The sequence below is a fragment of the Lepus europaeus genome, chromosome 4, assembly GCF_033115175.1.
Source record: "Lepus europaeus isolate LE1 chromosome 4, mLepTim1.pri, whole genome shotgun sequence".
NCBI classification, from domain to species: domain Eukaryota; kingdom Metazoa; phylum Chordata; class Mammalia; order Lagomorpha; family Leporidae; genus Lepus; species Lepus europaeus.
Window position 1 is genome coordinate 112295240 of NC_084830.1, and position 24208 is coordinate 112319447.

At 49.7% G+C, this 24208-nt stretch overlaps 1 protein-coding gene across 1 annotated transcript in view; it reads right to left on the reverse strand.

Moving 5' to 3' along the window:
- WWC1 (WW and C2 domain containing 1) overlaps positions 1 to 24208 on the reverse strand; it is a 172984-nt gene that overhangs the window by 60854 nt on the left and 87922 nt on the right. Inside the window, exons 3-6 of the mRNA XM_062188715.1 lie at positions 20848 to 21051; positions 7012 to 7088; positions 5786 to 5865; positions 1172 to 1298 (exon numbers count right to left, since the gene is read on the reverse strand). Of these exons, the coding sequence (XP_062044699.1) occupies positions 1172 to 1298; positions 5786 to 5865; positions 7012 to 7088; positions 20848 to 21051 (488 nt within the window). The remainder of the gene's footprint in view (positions 1 to 1171; positions 1299 to 5785; positions 5866 to 7011; positions 7089 to 20847; positions 21052 to 24208) is intronic.

Consider the following 24208-nt stretch of genomic DNA (forward strand, 5'->3'; position numbering starts at 1 on the left):
TCCTGAATGTCTCATCCGAATGTGTCCACCACCTGGGCCGGTAACCTGGGCAGAAACTCCTTAGAAATTGTGCTACTTGTCTCAGAGCAAGAAAGCTTCCTTCGCTACGTCATTTCCAGCATCTCAGAGCCTCAGACTCCTTCTCTGCCAATGGGAGCCGCAATAAACGGTCACAGTGGGTCCTGCACAGGGAGGGTAAGAGATGAGCTCTGTGTCCGATGTTCATGGCTTTGAATCTCGGCTCTATCACTTGGTCTCTGAGTCACACAGAACTTATGTGTGCAACAGGAATAACCTCAGGTTGATGGAAGAGATTATCCAGACACAATGCACGCACGTACTCAGCACTAACACCCGGCACATTAAAAGATGTCCATCATCCTTTGTTCCTTTCCCAGCCTGGTCAGAACACACAGTGAGATGTTCACAGAGAGATGCTGTATCGTGACGTTAGGGTCAGTGGTGCTGAAACTACCTCCTTCCTTGTGATTCACTGAGAAACAAGCCAGGGAGCCGGACACCGTGTGTGGACAAGGCCGGATGCCTTCCCTCCCACTCTGTGCTTTGACACTGGCCATGGGGCCTTAGCAAGCCACTTAGTGCTTCTCCACCTCTGTTCCCTCCACATCTAACAGGGGCCAAAACCCAAGAAGGCCAGGACAGGTTACAAATCTGTTATCTGAAATGCTTGGGAACAGAAGGGTTTCAGATCTCATGTTTTTTCAGATTTTGGGAAATGTTCATATAGACAATGAGGTATTTTAGGGCTGGGGCCCAAGTCTAGATTTGAAATTCATTTATTTTCCTATACACCTTATACACATAACCTGCAAGGAACTTTATTCGACAGTTTTAGTAAACCTACAAGTCTGTCTTTCTTCCCTTTCTGGAGGCAGGGAGGGAGACAGACAGAAATAAAGAGAGGGAGTGAGCATGGGCTCTTATCCAATGTCCACTCCCCAAATGGCTTCAATGGCCAGTCCTGGGGTGAGGCTGAAACTGGGAGCCAGAGAAGAAATTCTGGGAGCAGGAAAAGTGAGTAACAGCAAACTCATCAGCTGACCCATCACTGCCATCTCCCACGGTCGGCACTGACAGGAAGCCAGGGTCAGGGGCTGGAGCTGGGAACCGTACTCGGGCCCTCTTGATAAGGGATGTGGACCTCACGTACCTTGATGAGATCTTGCTTTTCCTTTTCTCCGCAGGTGATGGCCTTTTTGATGGCTTTCGTTTCCCTCAAGACAGCCTGAGCTTCATCCAGTTTGTAGCCCTGAGCATCAGACATCTTCTTATCGATTCTAGAAGACAGTTAATCGGCAAGGTCAGGCACAGGGCTTCCGTCCCACAGCACGTCTCTGGACTCTGTACTGCACACCCTTCCCCCAGCGGAGGCCCTGCCTGTGGGACGTGGCACAGAAGCTCTCTGTTACATCGCTCTAAGCATCAGCTCTTCCAAGAAGGCTTCACTGACGACCTCCCGGGTCCTCCGGGCTGACAGGTGTATGATGCGCTTTCCATCATACACTGTACAAAACCACGAGACTATTTACCATTCATGTGACAGTACCCTTGGCTTGGCTCTGGCAGGCCTGGGAATAGGGCACAGGGCTGAACGTGTTGGAGAAGTTTCAGCACCTGGCAGAGAATAGCACTGTCATCTGGGACACTCAACCTTGGCACTGGTGACCTTGGGGGGGGGGGGGGGCTGGGTCATTCTTTGCAATCCTGTGTACTGTATGCTTAGCAGCATCCTTGGCCTTGAGCCACAAGATGCTAGCAGCACCCCCATCCTGAGCTGTGAGAACCCAAAGCGTCTCCATTCACTGCCTTGAGTTCCTGGGGAGCAATGGAGCAAAGTGACCCCTGGCGGAGATCTTGGTCTTTAATTAGCACGAGTTGGTTGCAGGAACCATACACAGAGAAGGATGAAACCTCACAGCCCTGCAGCGTGACCCTGGGCGTGGCTCTGAGGCACCTGTAGCCTCAGCGTCCTCCTCTAAGGAACCCCCGAGAGTGTCATCTGCTTGGCCCCTATTCATGGAGTTCATAGCAACAACGAATGGGAAAAGGAAGGGAAAAGCTTAGGGTCAACTAGCAAGCCCTGCACAACTTAAGGGATTAAAACACTTCGAGCCCAAAGAGCTTATCGGCTTTTTCAGGCTCTACAGGCACTCATTTTGCAGGGGGAAAAAAGCTTTGGGAAAAAAAGGGCAAGGGGCTTGATGTAGTTTTCTGAAGCTCAGCCCAAAGCAGAGAAGGGCTGGGGGCAGGGGAGGGCCTGAGCTTCCCCGGGAGGAGGCCAGAGGCAGGGCCAGGCAGAGACTTGAATGCACCGTCATCGAAGGCCGGCTGGACAGAGGACAGAGGAAGTTTCACAGTTGGAGAGATCGCCTCAAACCCATTATTTCAGGATGAGAAACCACGCACGGGTGTTCCTCCCCGCTTTCCTCCTGGAGACCAAACTGTCCTGGGCTAAAAATAATTGAGCGGGGAGTCACTGCGGGAGCAGCTTTGCACCTCCGAACACGGGCGAGAGCGCGCTTCCAGCTCAGCCTCCCCTGCGGCTGCTGCAGCCTCCGTGGGCCGAACACAAAGCCCCATTTATGCCTCCCCACTAAAAATAGTCTGCCTATTCCTTTCGAGGACTTGGGCCTGGGCCCGCCTGCCAGGTCTCAGAGGAGTCGGAAAAATTCGTCTGCAGGAGCCATTCCTGGCTACAGATGCTCAGCACAGTGAGCAACCAAGGACCGGGGGTGACCCTGCCCCGCCATGGGGCATGGAGGGGAGCCGGGGAGACGCCTGGGCCTGAGCGGGTCCCAGGGCTGGGGGCACTGAGGGAGGGGCCTGTGCCCAACTGTTCTCTGCCAATGGGGCCAGAAGGGCTTTGAATGCCCTGCAGGATGGCACAGAAGCTGTTTGTCCGCTGGGCTACAAACAGCCTCTACCTGATTTCTTCAAGGGCCTTAGCAACCCCTGCTCTGGAATCTGGCTCCAGAAAGTGGCTGTCAGGGGGAACACTCCTGGCACGGAGCTGGGTGGCGGCAACAAAGAGTCACCATTATGCACTCACTGAATGAACCTTAAAAAAATAAAAAAATTAAAAAAAAAAAAGCAGTGGAGTGGCAGGGGTGGGAGGTGGAGGGGTGGTGTACGCAGGGCAGTGTGGGCACATTGAGGGCAGACTGTGTGTGTCTCATTTCCCAGTGATGCAGCTGTCCCTTCTCTCAGGCCGGCACAGTCACATGCCAGGCAATCACAGGTGAAATCTCCAACAGCAGCCCGGTCCGCCCAGACAACCCTCGCCTGGACACAGCGGTGGCTTCTATGATGGCAGGGACACGCCGCAGTGGCCGCCTCCCACAGGGGCCCCAGTCCAGCTCCCGACTCCTTCCTTCTTTCAAGGGCTCTGTGCAGCTAACAGGCCCAAGGCTTTCACCCTGAATTGTCTTTGCAGTCTCCTCTAAGAGGAAACATAAGCCTCGTCAACATTTTCCTCTTCTTTCTTTTTAAAACTCGGGCTGCCAACAAGGAATCGAGCACATGGATTTGGAATCTGGACTATCCGCTCGACAGATCTTGGCTGGTGTAACCACAACCCTGACAGGGAACACACCTGCTCTTAAGCAACAACAGGGTTGGAGCTCACGTGGCTGCAAGTCTGACTCTAAAAGTGAAAACGACATTTGGTCCCAGTTACCCTGGAAACGCCGTCTCTCACTCTTAAGGATAAGCTTCCCCTTCCACCAGCTTCTGCACAGAGAAGAGGCGAAATAACCAAGAGTGTCTGGATTGTCCTCCTGCCAGACTGTGAGATGGGGTCCCAAGGAGATGGCAAGGGGGCCTCATGCTCTCCAGGGAGGGGGTTATCTGATTGATGCTGAGAAAAGAGGGGTTGAGATGTGAGCCTCAACATCCAACAGTCACAGGTTCCGGTCCCAGCACTGACACTTCCCAGCCTCCTATCAGAACAGATACTTCTAAGAGGGCAAAGAGCAAGAACAGAGGTGGTCAATGGTGGTCAGCACAGCATGCAGCCCAGTGTGGACCTAGAGTGCCCCAGAGTCCCCTCCTCAAGTTCGAACAGGCGAACACCCACCCTGTTCCCACTGGGCTCTCCTGTGGGCCAGATTATGCCCTGGACATGGACTTCGCAATCCTATCTTCGCATCATTATTGTTATTTTAGGTAAAGAAATCAGAGCACAGAGGGGTTAAGTCACTGTTCCCAGATCCCAGAACACTGGGACTGGAACCCGGGCCCTGTGCCTCTTGTCTATATTCCTAACCCTGGAGACCAAGGTGTACTTCAAAGCAGAGCCAGGCTTCAGGCGAAGGAGTGTGGGCGGCCAGAGCTACACGAGCCTAATCTGGGCCAGATATCAAATAAGGGGCAGAGGGACGGGGGGAGAAAGGAGCCTTGTCTCTGGGGTTGCAGCATCAGCTTACCAGGTGACAAGATTTTCAGTGCTGCTACAGGGTGACAAAGTGGTAAAACAGGTTTGCAGTAGCTCTGAGAAGAATGGGAAGTGTTCTGACCAGAAGCTCCTGAGGGCTGCAGCACGGGGAGGAGGGTGAGATGACAGTGGGACTGAGTAGCTGTCACCTCTCTGCTCACTGCAAACTGGAGGGAGTTATCGGCAACCCCCCCCCCCCCCAACTGCCTGGAGCTGTCCTGGGCACTCCTGAAGACTGCCAGGAAACAGAAAGCATGGTCCCCAGTCTTAATGAGTTTAGACTCTGGTTTAACAGCCAGGATTGCCACCTGTCTACACAAGTACATATATAGTAAGAGACACACGGAAAGCTGTAGCTTACAGTAATCGGTAAAAAAGAAATATTATGCACAGTTCATAATACAAAGCTACACTTTCTCAGACCATGTGCTATGCTGGATCCAGGTGGTGGGGCTGATGGGGTGGGGAGATGTGGGTAAGAACCACCTGGTGGCGACAGCTACCTCCATTAATGGGCTTGGAGATGCCAGACTGCAGCCATGGAATGATGGGAGTGGATCTGAAGTTCAAGACATGAGAGAAAGGGAGAGAATCAAAGTCAGGGAGAGAAGCAAAGCAAGTGACTACAGAAAGAGATGTGCGAGCAGGTGTGGCCACAGCAAATCCACGTCACAGGCCCCTCAGAAGGGAGGAGTCTACTGTGGTCCTGGCAGGAGCTCCTGCGAGGGCTGGCAGGTGAATTCTGCCCATCAGATGCACTGAACACAGCTCAGTGACTATGTAGGAGTTAGGTGCGCTGGTTAACAATCACAGTGAGCTAGCACTCACACTTGCCATGGGGCTGAGTCCTTGCATCTACAAAACAGGGTTAGCTATGGAGGAGTCAGTCAACCCACACGCAAATGCTGAAGGTATGCACTAGCACAGAGGAGGTACTCAGAAAGTCTCGGCTCGTCCAGTCACATTGCTGACAGCTAACACGCTGCTCTTAGGAAACCGTGGAGCAGTACCTTACTTGGCTCCAGCTCAGCTCCTGAAAGTGAGGATGACCTCTAGTGGAAGCCATTCCGAAAATTCCCTAAGCCCCCACAAAGCAAGGCGTGCAAGGCACCATGCATACTTTTCTAGGAATCTGTGGCTGGAAGACATGGTTGGGCCTTCAGTGGAGCCGAGGCGAGGCACTTGCTCGCTGTTAGGAGCAGAGCAAAACAGACCTCACGTCCCTGCTCTACACAGAGATTCTGTAACACGAGACACGAAGACAGGGACTGTAGGAGGGTACCTGGGTGGTGGCAGCCCCCCACCCCCGCTCCACTGGGCAGGTGTACTTACTTCTTCAGGGTCTGGAAGCCACGCTCTTTGAACTGTAGCTCATGCTGGAGGTGAACCATCTCTCTCTTCAGCTTATTGACCTGGAAGGCAGAAGACAAGCCCGGAGCAGGGTCAGGGGTGATGCTGAGCTGCCGGGCGCCTTCTCCTCGAAGGGGACCCCAGAGCCCACACCGCTCCTGTTACTGACTCAGGCCAACATCCTTGGAGCCGTGCTGTTCACAACACTCTCTCCTCACCCATGTTGGTTGTGGTCTCCGCAGCTGCCCACGTAGCCCCATCCCAGCCAGTCTTCCTGCAGGTCAAGCCTACCCAGACTCTGCTCTGGTGAAACTGGAAATGGAGGGGAGCTAAGGAACCCAGGACAGAGCTGGGCCTTCCCGATCCTAGCTGTGGGGTTTCTCGCATGCCATCTTGCCTTCAGAGCCTCCTCTTGTGTTGTGATGGAGGAGGTGGATGGCAAGCCCCGAGCTGCATGTTCAAGAAGGCAAGCAATGAATGACAGGGTTCTGGACGAGGACTAGAGGCAATGTGGTCATTTGAGAGCCAGAGCCAGTGGGCAGGAGGGCTTGTCTGGCCTGCACGGTATTTAGGTATCTTTCAGAATGAGCTGTAAGTAATTAGATATTGAGAAGTTTCATGATTTCCTCATCCTCAGTCCACTTCCTCCATTTAGGTTTTCCTGCAGGCACACGAGTTTGTGCAAACTATTTGGAGTTGAACTAAACCAGCGTTCAAAATACTGACTTGACCACAACAAAGTCACCTAACTTCTGTGCTTTACTTTCCACATCAGGAAAATGGGAGTAATTTCATTTATCCCCTATAAGGTGATCATAAAGCAACTGAATGTAAGATGATGAACAAGGAGCAGCAGCTGCAATGACGGTACAGCAGATTACGAACTGTGGCGTAAGACTTGAGTCTCATGTGATGTTGGGCAAGTTTCTTAGCTGTCCTAAGCCTTCAGTGAAAATGACATTCATGGGTTGTTGCAAGGACATAAAATGATACCCAGGAAACACTGAGCACAATGCTTGGTACATGGTGGCCGGATGTGAGAAGGCAGCTGTTGCACAGTCGCCGTTACCAGGACAACGAGGACCACTATTACTGTTTAGCATCAGCTGCCACAGCCGGGCCTCAACATCCACTCCGGACTGCTGGGGAGGCAAGTGGGCCTGAAGGTTTCAGTGATCCCACCAGTGGCACAGGCGAAGTGGCCCTACCCGGGATTTTGCTGTGGCAATTTCAGCTTTCAGGATCTCGGGGTCGTACTTCGAGCTGGATGATGAACCAGACACCACTGGAATGAGAAGAGAAAACATTTTCAGTAAAAAGAACACACTGCAGCCAAGCAGGCTTCGCTGACCACTTAAGGAAACCCAGAAAAGAGGCACTGAAAGTGAACACCTTAGGCGTCCAAACAAAGGAAGACTTTAAAATAAACATGGTACATGCATAAAATGGGAATTCAACACAACGGGGATGGTAGACCACGGGCAATTAAAACGGACGGCACAGCAGCAGGCTACTGAAGGACAAGCAACGCGTCTGAAATTTGTTAAGTGAGAACAAGTAACCGAATAAGACAATGCAGAATAGGCAGTAGCTTGGAAGACAGCATTCTGCATTAAGAACTTTGGAGTTAGACTTGAGTCCCTTGTGACCTTGGGCAAGTTTGCAAAAAACATGTGAAGAATAATTTAAAATTGGAAAATAAATCCATCTACAGAAGACAAGAAGGAAACATACCAAGAAAATAATGCTAATACTTAGAGAGCTAAATGATGAGTGATACTGAGTTTCTTCTTTGTGTTTTTCTGCGGTTTCTACATTTCTAATATAGACATTTTTTTTTTTAAAGATTTTATTTATTTATTTGACAGGTAGAGCTACAAACAGTGAGAGACAGAGAGAAAGGTCTTCTATCTGTTGGTTCACTGCCCAAATGGCTGCAACGGCTGGAGCTGCGCCAATCCAAAGCCAAGAGCCAGGAGCTTCTGCCAGGTCTCCCATGTGGGTGCAGGGGCCCAAGCACTTGGGCCATCTGCTGATGCTTTCCCAGGCCATAGAAGAGAGCTGGACTGGAAGAGGGGCAGCCAGGACTAGAACCGGCGCCTATACAGGATGCCGATGCTGCAGGCGGAGGATTAACCTACTGCGCCACGGCGCTGGCCCCAACATTTGCTTTTTTAATCAGAACAAAGCACTAGAAACTATTTGTACTACTTCATAAATTAATGTACATGTAAAAAGGAAAATTAATACCCACGATCCTATCACCTGTTTAATTATCTGCTTCCCCAAGCTGCCTTCCAGTATTGATCCACAATTCTATCATACAGCTATAATCTTGATGCATTTTTAAAACAGTATATGTATTTATACATATATCTTTTTTTTATATTTGTTTATTTACTTGAAAGGCAGAATTACACAGAGAGAGAAGGAGAGGCAGAGAGAGTTCTTCCATCTACTGGTTCACTCCCCAGTTGGCCGCAACAGACAGAGCTGTGCCGATCTGAAGCCAGGAGCTTCTTCCAGGTCTCCCATGCGGGTACAGGGGTCCAAGGGTTTGGGCCATCTCCCAGTGCTTTCCCAGGCCATGGCAGAGAGCTGGATTGGAAGTGGAACAGCCAGGACTCGAACTGGCGTCCATGTGGGATGCCAGCACTGTAGGCGGTGGCTTTACCCGTTATGCCACAGTGCTGGCCCCAGTATATATGTCTTTAAAAGGGATTTTAAGGCTTATGAAAATGACGAAAACAGAGTAAGACACAATTAAAGAAAATAAGAGGGGCTGGCGCTGTGGTGAAGCAGGTTAAAGCCCTATCCTGCAGCACTGGCATACCATACAGGCGCCAGTTTGAGTCCCGGCTAATCCACTTCCGATCCTGCTAATGTGCCTGGGAAGGCAGCAGAATATGGCCCAATTTTTGGGCCCCTGCACCACGTGGGAGACCCAGAAGAAGCTCCTAGATCCTGGCTCCTGGCTTCAAACTGGCTCAGCTCCAGCCATTGCGGCCATCTGGGGAGTGAACCAGCAGATGAAAGACCTCTTTCTGTCTCTACATCTCTAACTCTTTCAAATAAATAAAATAAATCTTTTTTAAAAATAGATTTAAAAAAAGAGGAGGAGACCCAGGGAAAATGAAGAGAAGGAAGCAAACTGGTGATAGGTATGTTCAGTGTACACCATGAGTCTCTGTACTAACCAGAGTCACCACAAACGGACTCTGAGCTTCCTGACCGCTGGTGTGAAGAGGGAAACAGGGCCAGACATGATTCACAGTGTCCCTGAGGTGGATACCATCCCACTGCGCAGGAAAGGACACTTGCTCCTGGTAGAGAGGGAGACAAGGACATAGTTCCCCCATGAGCACTCAATAGCACTGTCTAAGCAATGCCATCAAGTCCTCTTTCCACCCACCTCACTCCGAACACTCAGCCTGTCCACATGGAGTGAGACTACAGGACAAAGACCTGGAGTTTTCCAAAGCCAAAGAAGCTTATTTGGAGACTGCCCCCAATTTTCAGTGAAGTAAGGTAGAAATGGCAGGCAATGAGAGGGGGCTGTTCTCTGGATTTGGATAAAAGAACTGGATGGGCCTTCTGACGATGCACGAGGAACCTTAAAATCAAACGCTGGGATCAGGGGACAGAGCGACCGCTCTGTATAACAGGACAGACCGTTCCACTGCAGGCAGCCGTGCGCTGCTGCCGAGCTGATGGTGACGATGGAGACAATGACAGGATGGTGGGGAACCAGGGGCTGTCCGCAGAGACAGGCGGGGGCCACCCTGGGAGGGGGACGGCCTTGCAGCCCTGTCTCAAGCATGGAAAAGGGGTTCCAGGTATTAGAAGTCTGCATTTCCCACTGTCTGATTCCTCTGGTCTCTGTGCTAAGACTTGGGGACTGTAGGCAGCCGCCTGGCTGAACACAGAGCTGCAGGCCCCATATCAAGCATATTCTGCAAATCAGCACTTTTCCTTAACCAGCTGAGAGTAAGACCATGGTGACGTCACAGGAGAGCTGTCACTGTAGAAGCAAGATTGCTTTTTAGCATTTATTTTTTTATTTGGAAGGCACAGTTACAGACAGGCAGAGAGAGAGAGAATCTTAGACCTAGACCATCCTCTACGGCTTTCCCAGGCCATAGCAGAGGACTGGATGGGAAGAGGAGCAGTGGGACTCAAACCGGTGCCCATATGGGATGCCAGCACTGCAGGTGGTGGCATTACCTGCTACGCCACAGCGCTGCCCCTGCAAGATGGGCACACAGAGAAAGGCCATCTACGGGGAGTGCCTGCTCTGTGGGCACGTTCCCCCTTGCTCGTCAGCCTGCGCCGCAGGGCCCGAGTCTACACCGTGCGGAAATGTTAAGGAGGCTGGCAGCAGTCTGCAAGAGTCTGCTGTGAGTCGCAGGACTGGGGTGGGCATTTAGCCCAGTGGTTAGGATGCTGCTCAGGACGCCCGTGCCCTACATCAGGACAGCCGGGTTTCACTCCCAGCTCTGGCTCCGCATTGCAGCTGTCTGTCACTGCAGACCCCCGGAGGCAGCTCAAGTACTTGCATTCCTGACACCCAGCTGGGAGGCTAGACTGAGGTCCCGGCTCCTGATTTCAGCCACCTGGCTGACAGTTGAGTCACTCAGGAGCAAACCAATGGATGGCAGTGTGTTCTCTCTCCCTCAGAAAATTACAAGACCCAGGGCTAGTGTTGTGGCCAGAATCCCATCTGGATGCTGGTTTGAGACAGGGTTGCTCTACTTCCAATCCAGCTCTCTGCTATGGCCTGGGAAAGCAGTGGAAGATGGCCCAAGTGCTGGTGCCCCTGCACCTGCGTAGGAGACCCAGAAGCAGCTCCTGGCTCCTGACTTCGGATTAGTGCAGCTCCAGCCGTTGCAGCCATCTGGGGAGTGAACCAGCGGATGGAAGACCTCTCTCTCTGCGCCTCTGCCTCTCTGTAGGCCTGCTTTTCAAATAAATAAAGAAATCTTTAAGAGAGGCGAAGATGAACAGATCTCTGCCACTGGGCCACCAGGAGCTTATCCTCCGGTGCTCAGTGCACCATTTGTACCCAAAGATGATGAAATGGGATGCAGCCCACTCCTCAATATTTTTAAAGTAAACTTTTCACTGGACCAAAAAATACACAAAAGTGCACAAACCTAGTATGTACATACTGACAAATTTTCACAAAAAACTCTCAAACCATCAGCACTCCTGTTAAAACACAGATCTTCGAACCCCCTTATATTTTTTAAAGATTTATTTATTTGAAAGGTAGAATTACAGAGAGAGGAGAGACAAAGACAGAAAAATCTACCATTCGTTGGTTTACTCCCCAAATGGCTGCAAGACCAGGGTTGGGCCAGGCTGAAGCAAGGAGCCAGGAGTTTCATCCAGGTCCCTATGTGGGTGGGACATTCTCGGCTGCTTTCCCAGGCTTGTTAGCAGGGAGCTAGATTAGAAGTGGAGCTGCCGGGACTAGAACTGGCATGCCTCTGGGATGCCGGCACTGCAGGCAGTGGCTTAGCTCACAGTGCCTCAGCACCAGCCCCAGCTTTCTCCCTTTGTGTCTCTAACAATATGCATGTGCTGCTGCCGCTTCCTCTTCAGGACACGGGTCTCAATTCACTTCCTTCCCTTCCCCTGCACACCTCCCCTTCTCATCCTCCCCAAAGAAACAGCACCCTACTGGTCAGAGTCAGCAGGAGGGTCTGCAGCACTTTCCTTCTGCAAACACCACGGAGGGCAGTCGCCGACTTTGCCGACTCGGCCTTTCCAGCCCTTTTTTGCCCTAGAGTTAATAACTGTCATTTCTTAGGTTTGCTTAGTTTTGATAAACATCGGTAATCCACCCTCACACTTCACCAGTTACGTAAATCTCCCCCTAGGAGCGCAGCTCAGTGTGCATCCTGCAGCGTCTCTTGGGAGATCTCTTGTCTGATCCTCACCTCGCTTCGGCCTGAGCCGGGGGCTCCCTGTGCACAGCTGGTGCCCTCAGCTCTTTCCTGTCACCCTGGGCATCCTCCTGCTCTCCCTCCTCCCTCCGGCACCCGTCTCCCTGGTATTGGGAAAACGCTCCTTCCAGTGGCTTCGTGAGAAAGGACGCACGGCAAAGAAATAACATTTTGGAAATCTTACGTGTCCACACATGTCTTTACCCTACCCTACTCTTGACTCAAGCTGGTTTTGCTGGATACAGAATGCCAGGTTGGAAACCATTTTCTTTAAAATTTGGAAGGCGCTGTGCCATTGTCTGGGTTTCCAGCGTTCCTGGTGAGAAGTTCGGCAATTCTGAGTTCTGATCATTTCTGTGTGACCTGGTTTTTCTCTGTGAAAGCTTCTGGGATCTTACATGGTTGCCAGGATTTGAAGTTTCACAAGCGCTATATCGTGGTGTGTGCTGACTTTGATCCATTGTACTGGGCACTGAGCCCTTTCCGTCTAACACACTCTTCCTCCAGTTCTATGGAATTTTTCTGAATGCTTCTCCCCCTGTGTTTGTCTGCTGCCTCAGTCTCCCTGGCCTGCTGCCCTATTTTTGTCTGACTGTCGATGGCTGCGTATTTTTGCTCTGCTATTTAAAAGATCTCCCCGGCGTTATTTTCCAATCTTTCAAGGAGTCCTCTTTTCTACTACCATACTCCAGCTTTCAAAGCCTCTATTCTGTTCTCACAGGGTTCCTTTTCATAGAGCATAACACCCTGTTCTTGTTTCAGGGCTACATGGCTCCTCTGGAGGGTGCCTTCTCCACGCGCGCTCAGCTTCCTCCATGGCCTCCCTCCCTTTCACCAAGTGTCAGTTTTAGTCTCCATTTTCCCCATAGAGGGTTTCCTCAGATACGTGGAATCTCAGCTGTCTCTAACCCATTAAAGAGCAGGGGCCCAAAAGGCTCAGTGCAGTGGGGCTTGCTGGCTGTGGGTTGCCTGGTACAGACTTTGCTGGACTGTTCCACCCAAAATCCACCACGATCAGTGCGTCTTCACATCTCTTCTCCCTGGTCAGATTTCCCAGACTCTTGTGTTGTGCAGCCTGGAGGGTCACGGCCTGCCACCATCCTGGGCACCAGGGGGTTCACCCGTCCACGGTCACTGGATCTCTGTATTTTCTGCATGGTGTACTCCAGCTCTGAATTTGCCTGGTGTCCCCCAATCTGGTAACTGTCTCAGCCACTCCAAAGAGTAAACTTGTAGTCTTTTGCCAGCTTGGAGGTGGCTAAATGCTTGGCTGTACAGATTTGGGGTGAGAGAGGAAATGGTCTAATCATCTCAGACACAATGTTTCATCCAATCCTCTGTATCTGAGGCCTTCCTCCCAACACTCAGCTACCACACCAATCCCCAGGCCTTCGGCAAACACTCACTGTAGAACGATGCCATCAGCCTTCCTCATTGCTGGCCCACCTGCTGTTTTCTCGGGTCTATGAGGTACACTGCCACCTGTTCGTCTGCTTTCCAACCTCCAAAGTTCACTGCTGCTCTTTCTGCTCCCACTCTCCTTTGACTTCCAAAAACACCTCTGATCTCTTATCTTCTTAGTTTGGGGAACAAGTGAACTAAAGTGCATAATTCAACTGGCATTTTATTTTATCCTTTTTTAAAATATTTATTTATTTGAAAGGCAGAGTGACAGTGGGTGGGAGGCGTAGAGTACAGAAAAAGAGAGAGAGAGAGAGAGAAAGAGAGAGAGAGAGAGAAAGAGATCTTTCATCTGCTTATTCACTCCCTAAAAGCCTGCTATAGCCTGGGCTGGACCAGGATGAAGCCAGAGCTAGGAATTCCATCCGGGTCTCCCACACAGGTGTCAGAAACCCAAGAACTCAGGTCATCATGTGCTGCCTCCTGGGTGCATTAGCAAAAAGCAGAACCAGAAGTGTAGAGTAGTTGGGAATCCAACCAGGCATCCAATATAGGATGTGGGCATCCCGAGCAGTGCTTTAACCCACTGTGCCACAACATCTACTCCTCCTCCACTGGCTCCCAAGGACTTATTTTCCAAATGGAAAATTAAGGACTGGAAAATGGAAGGAGCACATTGAGGATACAGAACCCAGCACACCTTTAGACTTAGAGGATGGGGGAACCAGGTATTAGTCCAAGAACCTTAGCATCTGACTGATTTGGATTAAACCAAAGCCATTGGCTGTGCAGCCAGACACACCAAGGAATAAAAGCTACCTCTGCCACTTTCCCCCCAGCATGACCTTGAAGAAGTCATTTGCCCTTAAGGGGCCTCAGTGTGCTTGTCTGAAGAATGGGAACATAGTGCCTTACAGGATTACTTAGCTAACTTGGGTTATTTAGGTACAGGGCTCCACTCGGTTTCTTCCAGGCATATCATTCTTGCTCCCTGTGAAGCTGGAAATTACATCAGGGAGAAGACAAGGTCTATGGTCCCATCCTAGCCTGGCTAGGACTCAAGAGCAGCCAAGGCCAGGTTGCAAAACCCTCCCAAGTCCCAACAGGTCACATGTGTTAGAGCAGAGGCACTGACCTCACCGGGGTATCACCCCAAGAGCTCCACTTAGAAGGCAGCTCTAGCTTGTAAAACCTGCAGAAAGAGCCGTGACGAGGCTTGGGTCGTGCCCCACTGGACTGGGACCCTTGGGCTGGGAGATTCCCAGCCTCTGCCTGGATGACTCCTGCCTGAAATGACCCCAGTCCCTACAGACGGCAGATCTACTACATCCAAAACAGTGGCGCCTCTGAGGCTGGCGGCGCTCTGGGGACAGAGCTCAGTAATGCAGCAGGTGCTCCCTGACTGTGGTCACGGGTTTACAGCCTGAGTGGCACGTAGTTGAAAGACTGGGAACGGTCGTGTGACCGATTTCGGATTCGGGAACATCTGCTTGTACATTAATGAGATACCTCGGAATGCAACTCAAGTCTACAAAGGAAATTCATTTGATGTATGTATTATCTGTATGCTGGAGGCAATTTGATACAATAATGTTCATAATTTTGAGGCCAAAACAAAGTTGTGCAGCATGGAATTTCCCATGTGTGGTGACTGTTGCTACTCAAAAGGGTTCACATTATGGATTTTTGGATAGGGATCCTCAACCTGTATTCTTATTGTTATCACGGTCTGTTAAACCTTTTTGTCATCAACAATGCCAATAATTAATAATAATATTTACTTATTGAAAAATTAGCATAAGTACTACTCCAATTTCTTTATATTTGTCAACTACTTTAAGCTTAAAATTCATAAAGGGAATACTATCATTACATCAATTTTTTAAAGATTTATTTATTTATTTGAAAGGCAGAATTACGGCCAGTGCCGCGGCTCAATAGGCTAATCCTCCACCTGCGGCACCAGCACCCCGGGTTCCAGTCCCGGTCGGGGCACCGATCCTTTCCTGGTTGCCCCTCTTCCAGGCCAGCTCTCTGCTGTGGCCAGGGAGTGCAGTGGAGGATGGCCCAAGTGCTTGGGCCCTGCACCCCATGGGAGACCAGGAGAAGCACCTGGCTCCTGGCTGCAGATCAGCGCGATGCGCCAGCCGCAGCGCGCCGGCCGCAGCGGCCACTGGGGGGTGAACCAGCAGCAAAAGGAAGACCTTTCTCTCTGTCTCTCTCTCTCACTGTCCACTCTGCCTGTCAAAAAAAAAAAGAAAGAAAGAAAAGAAAGGCAGAATTACAAAGAGGCAGATGCAGACATAGAGAAAAGTCTTCCATGGCCACAATGGCCTTGGAAGGGCTGCACTGATCCAAACCCAGGAGCCAGGAGCTTATTCCTGGTCTCCCATGCGGGTGCAGGCTCCCAAGGACTTGGGCCATCTTCTCCTGCTTTCCCAGGCCACAGCAGAGAGCTGGATTGGAAGTGGAGTGGCCAGGACTCAAACCAGTGCCCATATAGGATTCTGGCACTGTATGTGGCAGCTTTACTTGCTACACCACAGCACCAGCTCCCATAACATCAATTTTAAACATGAAGAAAACAAGGGTGAATGTTTGGTCTAGCATTTAAGATACCATTCGGGATGCACGCATTCCATATTGGAGTGCCCGGGTTCATGTCCTGGCTCCATTCCCAATTGTTGCTTTCTGCTAATACGCATCCAGGGAGGTAGCAAATGATGGCTCAAGCAGTTGGCTCTCTCATATGCAAATGAGACCTGGATTGAGTTCTCAGCTCCCAGCTTCAGCCTGGCCCAGCCCTGGCAGTTACAGGCATTTGGGGAGAGAAGCAGTAGATAGGGAATCTGAATCTGAATCTCTCTCTCTCTCTCTCTCTCTCCCCTTTCTTCTTTCTCCTTCTTCCCCTCCCTCTATGTGTCTCTTTCTGCCTCTCAAACAAAAATCCTAACTCACTTGGTCATTAAAAACAAGAAAAAAAAAAGAAGAAGAAAACAAAATAGAAGTGGCCTAACTTGAGATCTACAAATCCTAAATCTGAACCCAGGCTACCTGGCTCATTGAGTACACTCTCAAAATATTATGCAACACGCAGCCTATAATAAAAGCATTTAGTAAGCTATTCATTTGTTCTCAGGAAACTATGCTAGGTGCTTTGCCTACACTAGTGGCTTTGTGAGTGAGGGCGATTTTGCCCTTGAGGGCACACTTGGCAGTCTTTGGAGACATTTTTGGTTGTCACCACTTAGGGTGGAGGATGCTACTGTTGTAGGATGCTGCAAAACATCCTACAACCCAAGGACAGCCAGTCTCCATAAAGATTCACCCAGCCTAAAATGCCAGTAGAGGGGCTGGCACTGTGGCATAACAGTTTAAAGCACTGGCCTGCAGTGCCGGCATCCCATGTGGGCACCGGTTCAAGTCCCAGCTGCTCCACTTCTGATCCAGCTCTCTGCTATGGCCTGGAAAAGCAATAGAAGATGGCCCAAGTCCTTGGGCCTCTGATCCATGAAGAAGCTCCTAAATCCTGGCTTTGGATCAGCTCTGGCCATTTTTCGGTCATTTGGGGAGTGAACAAGCAGACAGAAGACCTCTCTCTCTCTCTCTCTCTCTCTCTGGCTCTACCTCTCTCTGTAACTCTGTCTTTCAAATAAATAGAATAAATCTTAAAAAAAAAAAAAAATGCCAGCAGAGCCGAGGGTGAGACAACCAGCCAGGAACCCACAAGATTAAAGAACTGTTAACATTTCCAGTCAATCCTAAGTGAGCCAAGTCTAAGGGAGGTGAAGGACAGTCCCCAAGAGGACAGAGTCAGTGATGGTGGGACAAAGACTTGAACCCAGAGCCCAGTAGTCACCACCTCCCACTACTGGGCTTCGTGGGGGCGGGAGTCCCCACACTTGCAGCGTCTGACTCAGAAAATGTGATATAACAATATAATGCATATTGCCACATACTTCACCTAGGTCCCCTGGTTTTCAATATATCCCCATAGCTATTTTTTCCATCCCTCCCCGACCTGGGTTCTTTTGCTCCGTAGGATCCTGCACAGGAAGCTCTCAACAAGTGATTAATAGAAACGATGCCCAAAGACAAATCCCAACCCACCTTCAGAGCCACCTACTGCTCACTGCCCTCACACCACAGTTTTCACCTTGCTTTTTCCTTTCCTTTCCTCTCCCCCAGACCTTTTTTTTTTTTTTTTTTTTTTTTTTTTTGACAGGCAGAGTGGATAGTGAGAGAGAGAGAGACAGAGAGAAAGGTCTTCCTTTTTGCCGTTGGTTCACCCTCCAATGGCCGCTGCGGCCGGCACATTGTGCTGATCCGAAGCCAGGAGCCAGGTGCTTCTCCTGGTCTCCCATGCAGGTGCAGGGCCCAAGCACTTGGGCTATCCTCCACTGCCTTCCCGGGCCATAGCAGAGAGCTGGCCTGGAAGAGGGGCAACCGGGATAGAGTCCGGTGCCCCAATCGGGACTAGAACCCGGTGTGCCAGCACCGCAAGGCGGAGGATTAGCCTGTTGAGCCACGGCGCCGGCCTCCCCCAGACCTTTTTGAGACTAAGCTGTAGATGTGATGTCACATGCAACTCCTCAAACCAAGGACAACCTCCGATACATCTATCACATCCCTGTCACAGGAAGAACATTCTGCAATTGTTTGAGAAGGTCTTTTATGGCTGATTTCTCTCCCAGTTTAGGGTCTAACTCACGGAGCAAGCATTTCATTTTGCTGGTTGTTCTCTTTTTTATTTTATTTTATTTTTTAAAGATCTATTTATTGGGGCCTGCATTGTGGCATAGCTGATAAAGCCACTGCCTTTAGATAATGTCAGCATCCCATAGGAGCACCTGGTGGAGTCTCAGCTTTTCCACCTCTGATGCAGCTCCGCTGCTATGGCCTGGGAAAAGCAGCCAAAGATGGCCCAAGTACTTGGGTCCCTGCACCCACGTTGGAAACCTGGAGGAATTTCCTGGCTCCTCACTCTGGCCGGGCCCAGCCTGGCCACATCAGTTATGTGGGGAGTGAACCAAGTACAGAAGATCTTAGTGTGTGTGTGTGTCTCTCTGTAACTCTTTCAAATAAATCATTTTTTAAAAAGGATCTATTTATTTATTTGTCAGTTACCTTGGGAGTGAACCAACATATAGAAGATCTTTGTCTCGCTCTCTCTCTCTCTAACTCTTTCAAATAAATCAATTTTTTTTCTAAAAGGATCTATTTATTTATTTGAGAGCACAACAGAGAAAAGAGATCTTCTATCTACTGGTTCACTTCCAAAAATGGACACAAGAGCCAAGGCTGGGCTAGGCTGAAGCCAGGAGCCAGGATCTCCATCTGGGTCTCTCATGTGGGTGGCAGGCACCTGAGTCCTTGGGCCATCATCTGTTGAGTTCCCAGGCACATTAGCAGGAAGTTGGAGCAGCCGGGACTTGAACCTGTGTTCCAACATGGGATGCCAGCCTCACAAGTGACAGCTTAACCCCTGAGCCACAACAGAGGCTGCATTTTTTATTTTTAAAATATAGGCCAATTATCTTGCAGATGATTCTACACCATGGACCTGCTGGATGGTCATGATGGGACTCACTTGGCATTTCTGCGGGGACGGCATTTAGCTTAGCGTTTAAGAAGCCCTCATCCCATATCGGTCTCTGGGTTCAATGCCTGGTTCTGGCTCTTGACTCCAGTTTTCTGCTAACGCACACCTTGGAAACAACAGATGATGGCTCAAGTCACTGGGTCCCTTCCACCTACATGGGAGACCTGGGTTGGGTTCCCAGCTCCCAGCTTTGGCATGGCTCAGTCTTGGCTGTTGCAGGCATCTGGGGAGTGAAACACTGGATGGAAGCTCTGTGTTTCCATCTCCAGTCTCCTTACCTCTTGAATAAGTAAGTCGGTAACTAACTGAATTTTTGTCAAGGATCCCCTGGGGTTCTGAGTACAGCATACTGGAAGACATAAGATGCCAGCAGGTCTTATTCCCAGGGATGCTCATTTTTCCACCCGTGGACAGGGTGGCGAGGGGCTGCACAGCTGGCCAATGCAAAAGTACCGCTCAGCCTCTGCAGTTATTAACAGGTGCTCTCCAGAGTTCGACCTTGGCTCTGTGCCAACCTTTTGGCCCCCAAACAGCAAGGCTTATTCCTATGAGCCTATGCCACTTTTTCAAGCTGTGGGACTCGAGAGAGAAGAAAAGTCACTTCTCCAAGCCTGAGTTTCAGAAGGGACACACTCACATCACACTTCCAGGCCTGAAGGAAAAAGCTCTGGAAGGAACCGTATCCCTCTGTAGGCTGAAGTCCTACCTGCCACGGTGAGTACTGGAGAAGGAGCCGTTGGGGGCCACTTAGCTTCACACACCATCAGGACCGGGATAGGACTGGCACCCCTACAGGAAGAAACACCAGCCACCCTGCTGTCTCTCTCTCTCCCTCCCTCCCACCTGAGGACACTGTGAGACGGCCACCACTGCAAGGGAGGAGGAGAGCCCCTCCAGAACCTGACCGTGCAGGCGCCCTGACCTTGGAAGTCCACTCCCCAGAACCAGGAGCAAATGTTTGTGGGTTAAGCCACCCAGTCTATGGCACGTCGTCGTTATGGCAGCCCAAGCTGACCACAAACGACGAGTGACAAAACCCTCATCACTGTCTCAGGAGGCTACCTGACCCAGAAGTAGCTCCCGAAGGTTCTTGGCTATGACCCCTGAGAGTCCGCATGTTTTCCCGGGTTGCCCAGGGGAGGGGCAAGGCTGGGGAAGTGAGTACCCAGCAGGGTCTGCCCCATCCTGCCAGCAGCGTGGACTGTGCAAAGTGAGGACTTCACACAGGATGAAGAGTCCAGTGGCCCACGCCTACAACGTGGCACAGTGACAGTCTCCACAGCCTGGCTCGCATGGAATAAGCTGGTGGCAGGACAGAACAGGTTTGCAACTGATGACTGTCCATCAGCACCAGAGGACCCTGGACATAATCTTGACCCCAAGCCTCAGCTTCCTTCTCTGTTCAAGGTGGGTCTTAATGGTACTTGCTCATAGCACTGCTGGGAGGACTTGCGGGAAACAGCAAAATCAGAACACAGTACCTGACACCTAGGAAGCACTCCACAAACACCAGGAAATGTGGGTTATTACAAACAGTGGTAACAGACAAAAGCCCCCAACACACTGGAAACGGGGAGTGGGCTCCTTGGCAGTTCTGATTGGGCACTGCACAGCACCAAGACGGTAGGACATGGGATTTCGGCACACCTGATCTCCCATAGGGAAGCCGGGAGCCCTGCCCTTCAGGGGCATATGTTCGAGTAGACGAAGCACTGCTGATGTATAAGAGGTGTATTGTGATGTGTGCTATGAAGATAAGACAGAGGCTAACACTGGAGAGGCTTCCCAAACAGAAACCCTGTACCCATTAAATAAGAACTCCCCATTGCCCTCTTCCCTTAGCCACTGAAGGATTTTAAACAAGGAGATGGGTAACCCAAGTGGCACTCTGGGATGCATACCAACATAGCGAAATGACGTGGAATGCAAATGACAAATGAATTCCTGCAAGGCACGGATGGGAGCAGGAAGAGGAGTAGAGAGAGGATGGTGGTTTGGACGAGGAGTGGAGATGGGAAAAAATGGGCAGCTCTGAGAAGCAGCACTGGCAGGACTCGGCGTGGCCACTGCCTCTGCTAGTGGGGGGTACTCACAGCTGATCTGGGAGCCCAGCTTGTGCTCCCAGACGGCATGCAGCTGCTGATACTCCTGCTGCGCCAGCTCCAGACGCTGCTGCTTCACCTGGTAGATCTCCTTCTGTGCACTCAGGGCCTCCTGGGCCACCACCAGGTAATCCTTCAGCATGTGCTCCTGTTCGCGCCGCCATTGCACCCGGGGATCTTCAATCTGAGTGGTTTCTGGAAAAGACCCCAGGGACCCCAGGTCAGCACTGCTCAGACATCTGTTGAGCTGGTGGCCTGAGGAATCCACTAACAGAAAACAAAGCACAGTGCATACAGAAATCACAATAAATGTAAACAGGTTAAATTCATTTACTAAATGACAGAGAGATTGCATCTGGATTAGTCAAACAAACTAGTATCACTTTCCAAATCCAAAGCCCATTGCTGCTTGAGAAATGGGGAGGAGACAGGCTATAGTTTTGGTCTACAGGAGGCTCCAGGACACCACAGATGCTCAAGGTCAACTGTTTTGATGAACAGTAAAGGAGAGAAAGATCATTAACGCTTCAGAAGATGTAGGGACATAGGCAAGTTTTATCCTACTTGAAACATAAGTCACAACAGTCTTACTAGAAGGCTCCTTGACCATGTAAATTAAGAGCATTAAAATGTTAATACTTTTAATCAATAATTCTCCCTATAAAATTTATTACAAAAAGTAAAAAAAAAAAAAACTGGGCAAAAATGTACTTATCAATACAGTAACAAATAGCAAACATGTCTAATGTCTACTTATGCCAAGCATTGTTCTAAATACTTCAAGGTATGTACTTTTTCAATTCTTAACTTTATAAAGTATTCCCTTTTATAATCCTCATTAGACAAAAGAGAAAATTGAGGCAAAGAGAGATTAAGCAACTTGCTCAAGATCACACAGCAAAGAATTGCTCATGTAAGCTCATCAAACTTATGCAATGCTATGTAGCAATTAAAAATAATGTCTTTGAAGGACAAAGCAAAAACTGTGCAACCGTGGCCAGGTAGTAAATGCAGCTGGCAGACATTTTCTTAACTCAAAGTGTTTTTTTTTTTTTTAAAGGTTTATTTATTTATTTGGAAGGGAGAGAAAGAGACAGAGAGACAGACAGAGAGAGAGAGGTTTTTCCATCCATTGGTTTACTCCCCAACACAACAGCTGGGGTTTGGCCAGGCCAAAGCCAGGAGCCTAGAACTCCATCTGGGTCTCTCTATGTGGGTCCAGGGTCAAGCACTTGGGTCATGTTCCACTGCTTTCCCAGGCACATTAGCTGAGAGCTGGACTGGAAGCAAAGCAGCCAGGACTTGAACCATTGCTCTGATATGGGACACCAGAGTCCCAAGAAGTGGTTTAACTTGTTGTGCCACAACACTCACTGGCAAAGAATACATTTTTTAAAATTTGAATTGATTACTGGCATGTAAAAATAAGGAAATTTATTCAGTAAAGGTCCTGTTTTAATAGCTTTTCTTGATCACTCAGGTTATCTGGTCAGCTTGGCTCCACAGTTGGCCAAAGATTCCAGCACCCCATCCACTGACACCCTGGTCTCTTCGTTCATTTATGTCATATGCCTGGCACTTGAGGACTTTTGAGTGTGTGACTCCCAACCTCTGTGCTCTAGCTCTCATTTCTTCTGAAAGGGTCATGTGTACACTACCAATGAAAGACAGAGTGATCAGGGTGGGCATTCAGCAGAGTGGTGAGGACGCTGCCTGGGGTGCCCACATTTCATACTGGAGTGCCTAGCTTCAAACCCTGGGTCTGCTTCCAGTTCCAGCTCTGACTACTGCATACTCGGGGAGGCAGCAGGTGACGGCTTCAGTAGTTGGGTCCCCAGAGTTCCTGGCACCTGGCTTTGGCCTGGCTTAGCTGTTGCTGCTGCTGCTGCAGGCATCTGTAGATGAGGCAGCAAATACAAAATTCCTCCCTGTCTGTCTCAGTCTCTCTCTCACTCTGTGCCTCTCCAATAAATATAAACAAGTAAGTAAAAAAAAAATTTTTAAAGGACCAAACTAATGGGGCAGGTTCTCATCCCTGACATTAACTGCTGTGCTATACCAATGGGCAGGCTACTTAACCTCTGAGTCTACTTCTGTGCTTGTGAGAGAGGATAAGAGGCCTGCATCTCTGCTTCCCAGGAGACTGCAGGCACTTGTGCCCAGGAAAAGTAAACAAACAATGCTGAACGTGAAGCTAAAATCACTACCTAGGTCCAATTTTTGAGTTGTCTATGTACAGAAGTATCCAAGGTCCTCCTCTGCTCCTCTTCATTAAAAAAAAAAAAAAAAAAAAAAAAAAAAAAAAAAAAAAAAACAGGACCTGAAGATGAGTGACAGGGGCCACAAAAATTACTTCCACCAAGCAACAGGGAGGAACAATCACAAGACAAGAAATAAGGGAAGGGGGAATTTGCAAACCTGGGCTGCAGGGCATGTGTTGCACGGCCTCATCCCCCATCAGCAGGTGCAGGGGTCCCTGGGGTTAGGGGTTGCTGGGTCACCCTTAGCAACCAGCCCCGCCCCTCCAGCTGGCACTAGCCACAGGAAAGCAGTTCAGCTTGTCTGGGCCAGATTGAAAACAATTTCTAAATAGTTTGTGAATTTAAAAATTTTAAATTTGGGGGCCAGTGTTGCTGTGTAATGGGTTAAGCCACTACCTGCAATGCTGGCATCCCGTGTAGGTGCTGGTTTGAATCCTACTACTCCACTTTTAATCCAGCTCCCCACTAATGCATCTGAAAGCAGCAGAAGATGGCCCAAGTTCTTGGGCCCCTATACCCACGTGGGAGACCAGGATGAAGCTCCTGGCTCCTGGTTTCTGCCTGTCCCAGCTCCAGCTGTTACAGCCATTTGGGGAATGAACTAGAGGATGGAAGATCTCTCCCATCACCCCCATATCTCTACCTTTCAAATAAATACAGTAAATCTTAAAAATATTAAATTCTTATTAAAAATAATGAAAGCTATAGAAAAATCCTAATATCTATCCCCGCAAATGATAAGAAGTAAGGTTTTCACCTCTAATTCTACTCCTTAGGGGTAACTACATAGTAATCTCACACACTGACCTGTACTGCCCTCTGTTACACACAACCCTTTGTTTGCACTATCGAGTCTACATACACAAAGCTACTCTTCATGGACCACACACTGTGTTAACTATACTGACCCACAATCTGCTTCCATCTGCAAACGACATACCATGTTCATCTTTTCTTGCAGGGACACAATCTTTCAAATGGCTGTGTAGCATTCCACAGCATGGTGTTAGGGTTTATTACACCAGATTTCTACTAGGAAGTATTTGTATTTTTTTAAAGTGATTTATTTACTTATTTGAAGGGGGCTGGCA